We start from the raw sequence: 7,102 nt of genomic DNA, 5'->3' as shown, positions 1-7,102 counted from the left end.
GTGGGGGCTAAGTAATTAATTTTTAGCCGAAAGAGAGGGATTAAATAATAGTATTGGGCCAGGGGCAACGGCTAATTTCGGGTGAAGAGAAAAAAAAATTCTTAGGTTGCCCCTCCTTCCAAAATTCCCTTAGGCAAAAATATTGTTTCGGCCTCAAAATTGGTCCCTTAATTTTCTTTTTTTCTTTTTTTTTTTGTAAAATTTGATTTTTCTTGTTTTTTTGTATTTTTTGAAAACGAGCAATATCAACGTCGACTCGATGAGGAAAATCAATGATTTTAAAAACGACGCGTGAAAAGTCGAACGCGTTTGAAAATCCTTTGAAAAATTAAATTCTTTTTAGACGACGTTGAAAATGCTAAAATGACGAAAATATATTAAAAAACATATTTTTTGGATTTTCTTTGTTTTTCTCTATTTTTGGATTTTTTGAAAATATATAAAAAACATGGGTCAAAAATTGGGTAGCAACAACAAGAAGGGTCAATCATTTCCCTAAAATTCTCGCGACCCCTCTCATCTTCATGCCGCTGATTATTTCCAGTCATTAATCTAGCAAGAGTTGGTTGTATTGCATGCAATGCTTGCTAGGTTTCACACTGGAAAGTTCTAAATTATGCCTATGTGATCGCAATGTCTTCACAGTTCCCGTCATCAAGGGCTTCTCATTCATTCAGTGTGTTTGCCATCTGAACAACAATTAGACCAGCTCTGATACCAAGTAACGTAGCAGAAGGCTAACAATTAAAAAAAAAAAGGTCACCACCTCTTTTCTGAATGATTTACTCGAATCCACAAGCAAAATAACTACCTAAATCCACGAGTAACAAGGTAACGTTTCTGAAAGAAATTCTTATTCAAAGAAAATCAAAAGTGTCCTTAATGAGTGGGTGGCTACTTGTATTTATAAGTTGTCTACCCTAAACCTACTCAAAGAATTACTTGCGGAAATAAATAGTAAAATAAGGGGTGATAGGAAAATCCCCACAAAAGAAATAAATCACGTCCTAAACTTAAGCAAAAATAATAGAGGCACACAGGGCCCCAAATAAGAGTCTAAGTTAAAATGAAGAAAGAGTAGCTGGCAATTGTTTCATGGCAGTAATTCAGTTCTGGACTTTTATTCTTCTGTTACAGCAAGCTATCCTGCATCATTATGGCTTTTTTCAAATATAAAAGATGACCACCTCCAACTTGCGTTTACACAAGTTCATGTGTGACTGCATCCACATGCAACCATGCCCCACGTTTCTGAAGAACAATCTAGTATTGCTAATTCACTATAAATGGGCAACATGTTTGAACCACCTTCAGCCTAGTCATAATGTATTATGAATAGTCCAGTACTAATAATTCATAATAGAGTTTTGATGTACTGGAAATATTGATTTCGTAAGGTTCGTTTCTGGTCTAAATTTGTAGATTTTTGTTTTGTTTTCCCTTTTCTTTGGAATGACAAATAAATCCATTAACCAAAAAAGAGCAGGTGGCTAACACTTATACAGGACAAAGCATTAAGCATAAAAGGCAACAGCAATAATAAGCTAAATACAACTGACACTAAAACCTTAAAATAGTAAACTAGAGATTTAAGAAGATAAAGGAAACTAGCAAGCCAAGTTCACAGTCCCTTTAAGCCACAGCAACATCATCTTTGAGCAAATCTGTAACAGCAACATCATAAGCACTCAAAGAGAGCCCATGTAAGTTTGCTCTGCAATATTATTTGATAATGGTAGCCATTCTAATTCTTCACCTAATCTTCTGCAGAACCAAAAGCAGAAATAAAATCCATCTCAGCAAAGCTATAACAGCAACAACATAAGCACTCAATAGACACGGTATGTTTGCACTACGACCTCATTTGATAACAGCGACCATAGAATGCATCGAATATTCTGCGGAATCAAATCTGAATATGGCACTTATAGAGAATAGCTACTGTGCTTGAACTGCTCCCAGCTCTAGCATTCAAATGATCCATTCTAATACTGAAGATTATAAATCATTGAATGAGCGACAGTTGCCCTAACAAACCTCTGTTTCTCTCCATGTTTAGCATACATAATCCCATCAAGAGTGTCTCAGCAACACCAAAAAGGTACTCAATGCTGCAAGTATTTCTTGGCCAGTTAAATTCAACAGACCAATCACTGACCCCATCGACTCCAGACACACTACTGATTTGGAGAAAGTTTCCAACTTCTTTTGATTAGCATGCGAACCCATACAAGTTTAGACCAATCTAATACGTTTCCATTCATCTTCATTAACATCCCTCAAGAGCAATTGCAGAAAACTTTCCATCTCAAGTTGATTAAGATTTGATGATTCCACGCACAGTCCATTATGTTTCAACCAAGTTCTCAGATTTGGCAGGAAGAGAGTTTGAATTCATAGTTACCTAGAACTTGGTACATTGTGGGTTGTAGTATGATTACAGGGGACAGTGCACACCATTTAGCAATCGTAGGTTTAGCATGGAGGGAAGGCTTAGTTGGTTCAGTATTTGAAATGGTGGTATGCTTTAAAGTGCTCATTGGGGTCGCATATTGTTTGTTATCTGTGAAATCAATAAGATGCCCCTAGGAAGGCAAGTAAAACTATAAAAGAAGCATCCATTCTTCTTTCTTTCATCCAACACCTTCTTTGACCATGTATAACACCTATATTATAAATTGGGTGGTCAATTTTGGCAGTGCAATCCATAATTCAGAACAAAGACCAAGATTTGCAGTTCCATGGGGGGCTAGCAACCTCATCAACTACTTAATATAAATGAGTGCTAAAAAACCCTTCTGCTATAAACTTGAAGGAGAAGCCTATGCGGGTGCCATTGAGTCTAAAGTTAACAATGTGCTTTGCCCATTATCACTAACATGAGAAATACCCTAGCTTTATCTCTGAGCTTTCAAATGAACAAAACTATCATAAGGAATCATAAAACCAACAAACACTCTTTTGAAGTTCAGAATACGAACTATCAAGCAGTCAAGTAGATGACAAGCCTGCCAATAAGTCATTGGTATAGCAGCCAAGGAGTACTCAAGGCTGACTCCTGATGCATCAAAAAGTTCACACCAAACGTTAACTAAATAAAGCAACGATGATAAAATTTAAGCAGAACTTACCGTTCCCATGAGAGCAACCCCTGTCAACCCTCCAAAGAGCGACCCTTTGCTTCCTGATTTACTGACTTCATTCACAAAAATGCAAACTTTATAAGAAAAACAAAGATAAGGAAATAAAGGGCCAAAAAAGATGAGATTTTTATTTTATTTTTACAGGCAAAGAGGCCGCCGCCAAGAAGAATGACACCATAGGCAGCAGAGGTTATCGGAGCAATATCTGCCAACTGACATTTGCAGCCAGGACTTCTTCCTCTGGAAATAAAAGTAGCAATGGAATTGGATCTTCTTCTATTCCTCAAACAAGAAAAAGAAGAGAAACCCAACAAAGCAGATGAGTTTATGTGTTCGCTGTAACTATTCCATGTGGGGAATTTCGAAGGAATCAATAAAAAGGAGCAAGACATTATCACTTTGGTGTAAGCTGTAACTCTCACTGTCTGTCTTTATGCTTACTTTAACTATCTACTAGAACTGGCTAAAGAACTGGGAATTTATTTTATTTTATTTTATTTTATCCAATTTGGGTTTGGGCTTGGTCAAGTTCTAAATTGTAATGCTGATTTTGAGTTCAGCTTGATTTAGTTTCTCTGGATATAATTTCCCTCTTAAAAGCATGTAAAAACGGGCCATAGGCCCACTCTTTTTTGATCAGAAAATAGCCTAATTGTCAAATATGTTTAGAATGCTAAAATAGCCCAGTTAACGGCAGAACCGGATAACAGCACTATGCAGTGTTATTAAACTTGACTTACGTCGGTGGCCCTAACCTAGGGTTTGACCCAATTTATGTATAAAATTAATTCGGATAAAAATTAATTTGATGTGTTTTTATCCACTTAATAAATTAACCCGTAATCCAATTGACTTGATCATCAATCAATAAAAATCTAATTTGATTTTTTTTTATATTAATATAATTATAATTTTAAAAAAATTATTGAAATAATATTATTTTAAATTAACTCAAGTGAATCTATTTAATTTGTAAATCAAGCCTTAATCTGAGTTTAATAACTTTGCTTACAGCTATTAATAAAAATGAAAGGTTTAATACAATAACTTATATTTTATATAAAAATATATTTTAATTTTACAAAATAAACTATTTAATAAATCTTTAAAAATGATTTTGCATCGGCACAATTATATGCAAAAGGATTGGAATCGAAGTTCACAAGTGGGCATGGCTCTTTTTCCCTTGCCTACAGATTTTTTATATGATTATTTTGTTTCAACAAGTGCAATGTAAACTAAATTATAAGTAAGAGATTAGAAAATTCAAATATCTTCTTGCTACAAACAATCTGACAATTTAATTAATGAGTTTAAACAATTCCTCCAGGCCTTGGCTCATTATTGTCAACCTACCCCTCTGAAATTAGGTAAAGAATTTTATTATCAAATTCGAATGTGATATAACAGCCAAACTAGAAATTACAAGCTTTTTTTTTTATAACACTCTACTTTTAACGTGTTCCAATGTTTTTGCGAAGCTTTAACTTGTTTATCTCATCTATAAGTACATTAGCAGCACGTTACACGTAAAGATTGGCTATTCATTCAAAACAAAAACCAAAAGCATCATATTTTTATACATTTGAAAAGACTACTTCCACCAACAAAGCTATTATACTAGTATTATTATTGAGAGTTGTAATTTAATTAATTAAATTTTAAATTTATTTTTTTAAAAATTATTAGTGGTCAGATTATATGTTTGCTTTTTTAAGATTACAAGTTCAAGTCTTACAAATCTCAAATTACTAAACTTATATAATTATTAATTTTATAATTTATAAAATTAGTTAAAATCCATGTACAAATTAGTTCAGATATTGAAATTAATAAATAAAAATATAAAGACATCGTCTTTTTTAGAAAATTTAATGACAAGATAGACCTTAAGATGAAATGAATCTTCCCTTTGGTCATCTGAACGAGCTTCTCAAAAACATCAATAATCTTCTAGCCAAATCTGTGAATCTGTCATAGACTTGAAGTGCTTAAGAAAAGACAGGAAATTACAATAATGCAGATAGCCGGCCGGCCGGCCGGCCAGGCAAAAGATAAAATAAAGGGAAGGGGAAAACCATCATTCAGATGCGTGTGCTACTAATTTTAAAACGATTCTGTTCACAGTAGAGAGCAATGGGGGGTCGAATTTAGCACTTTCCTTTCTCTTTTTGTTTAGTTTTTTCCCTTTCATTGTCTCTTGAACCAGTCCTTGCTTAACTACCAATCCTCCTCAGAGACAGACTTGTATGCATGTTACAGATGAATAATGTGAAAAATATTGAAAAAAAAAACTATAAAAAAAAGCTTGTATGTGTATGTCATTTACACCGATTGATACAATCAAATCATCCCTGTAATTCCTAGCAAATAGTTTCTACACCTAATATCATCAATTTGACAAATCTTTTTTCTGTGTGGAGATGAAGGAAATGGAGGCTATATTCTCCTTGATAGTATGCAAGATTTGTGCTGCAGATGGCCTGAGACTTGGAGACTGTCCCAGGCAAAGAGCTGCAAGGGAAAGCATAACCTTGACTTCCTTGACTTTAAAGTCTTCTCCCAATCTTGGATCCACCATTTCTGCCACCTTCATCGCCTTGCATTCATTATCACTGGCAATTATGTCCTTCAAAATGGGTCCCATTATTGATGACAGTAGCTGGCCTTGCTCTCTTTCCTCGCAAAACGCCTCCATTCCTGTCACGAGTTCCAAAATTATGACTCCATAGCTGTACACATCGTTCTTTTTCGATGCAATTCCTGTTCTGAGGTAGTGTGGATCTGTGTAACCCGGAGAGCCAATCATCACTTGCTTCCTATTATTGGAAGTCATTACTGCGGAAGAAAATCCCATCTTTGCAAACCCAAAATCACAGAGCTTGCAATTCAGTTGCTCGTCGAGTAAAATGTTTGAAGGCTTGATGTCACCGTGTACGATTTGGAGAGGACATTTTTCATGTAGATATTCAAGAGCTTGGGCAAGCTGGTAGGCTATTTCCATTCTATTTCTCCATGAAATCACTGAGCTACTTGATGATTTCTTAATTTCTCTTTCCCCGCCATGGAGTTTATCTTGCAAGGTTCCATTGGAAACATACTCAAATACCAAAGCACCTTCATCTGGAAATACAACAGAGAGATTTTAGCACACAAGAACTAGGAAAACAACCGATCAGCAATTACCAAAAGTTTTATTTCAAGTAAAACCAGACACAAACCTTGAACATCACAGTATCCTAGGAGCTTGACAATGTTGTCATGTTCGAGTTGAAGTAGTATGTCTAGTTCTTGCTTGAAGACTCTATTGAGATAGTCACTTGGGCAGTGAATCTTGATCGCCCCAAGATTGGAATCCGGCAAGTGGCCCAAGTACACCGTGCTAAACCCTCCTGATCCAACAATCTGAGAGAAATTCATTGACAGTTTCTCTATCTCACTCCAGTTGTATTTCCTTACACGACCATGAGTACCATGATCAGAATCCTTTTCCTTTATAGAATCAAGATCATCACTCCCATTTGAAGCAGCATCAACCTTCTTGGCAAGTCTTTTGTGTCTGAATCTGAGTCCGAGAAAGCAGCCCATGACGATGACAAGCAAGAGAAGAAGCAGTAGAGAAGCAGTGAGAGGTATGGCGAATCTATGGTCAAAGAGAGAGCGGTGGTGTTTTAAAGTAATAGCTGTCGGTGGATGGATAGCAGTACTGGGGGCGGCGGCAGTGGTGGGTTGCTGAAGGGAAGCCACGGAGAAGGTGAGAAGAGACAATAAGAAAATACTTGAAGGGATGGGCCAAAACCTGCAGACAAATAGATCTCTGGTTGGAACAAGTCTCATACTGCCAGAACTCACAGAAACATCATCTCTTATGCAGCAGTCTTAGATTTGTGTATGGTAAGTGAGGGCTTATATGGAGTCAGAATCTGACAGCCTTCTTTTAAAAAAAAATATACTTGGAA

At 35.8% G+C, this 7,102-nt stretch overlaps 2 protein-coding genes across 2 annotated transcripts; both read right to left on the bottom strand.

Moving 5' to 3' along the window:
* Window positions 1-406: 406 nt before the first annotated feature.
* LOC118048987 (uncharacterized) lies at window positions 407-3,597 on the bottom strand. Its single transcript, XM_035058838.2, has 3 exons — window positions 3,286-3,597; window positions 3,132-3,196; window positions 407-1,764 (listed from the first exon to the last, which is right to left on the bottom strand). The coding sequence occupies exons 1-3, from the start codon at window positions 3,533-3,535 to the stop codon at window positions 1,753-1,755; spliced, it is 327 nt and encodes a 108-aa protein (XP_034914729.1). The 5' UTR covers window positions 3,536-3,597; the 3' UTR covers window positions 407-1,752.
* A 1,843-nt stretch (window positions 3,598-5,440) lies between these two features.
* LOC118048986 (probable receptor-like protein kinase At4g10390) lies at window positions 5,441-7,102 on the bottom strand. The gene is made up of 2 exons (XM_035058837.2): window positions 6,365-7,102; window positions 5,441-6,266 (listed from the first exon to the last, which is right to left on the bottom strand). Exons 1-2 carry the CDS (start codon window positions 6,978-6,980, stop codon window positions 5,536-5,538), a joined length of 1,347 nt encoding a protein of 448 aa, XP_034914728.1. The 5' UTR covers window positions 6,981-7,102; the 3' UTR covers window positions 5,441-5,535.

The sequence above is a fragment of the Populus alba genome, chromosome 1 (assembly GCF_005239225.2).
Source record: "Populus alba chromosome 1, ASM523922v2, whole genome shotgun sequence".
Classification (NCBI taxonomy): Eukaryota; Viridiplantae; Streptophyta; class Magnoliopsida; order Malpighiales; family Salicaceae; genus Populus; species Populus alba.
The sequence above is the reverse complement of the archived record's forward strand: the minus strand, read 5'-3'. Positions and strand labels throughout refer to the sequence as shown.

Excerpts from the sequence above, each read along its gene's own strand:
- LOC118048987 (XM_035058838.2), bottom strand. The coding sequence starts at position 3,535 with ATGTCTTGCTCCTTTTTATTGATTCCTTCGAAATTCCCCACATGGAAT. Across the intron at positions 3,197-3,285 it reads TGGCGGCGGCCTCTTTGCCT|TCAGTAAATCAGGAAGCAAA; the intron begins GTAAAAATAAAA and ends TTGTGAATGAAG.
- LOC118048986 (XM_035058837.2), bottom strand. The coding sequence starts at position 6,980 with ATGAGACTTGTTCCAACCAGAGATCTATTTGTCTGCAGGTTTTGGCCC. Across the intron at positions 6,267-6,364 it reads AGGATACTGTGATGTTCAAG|ATGAAGGTGCTTTGGTATTT; the intron begins GTTTGTGTCTGG and ends TTGTATTTCCAG.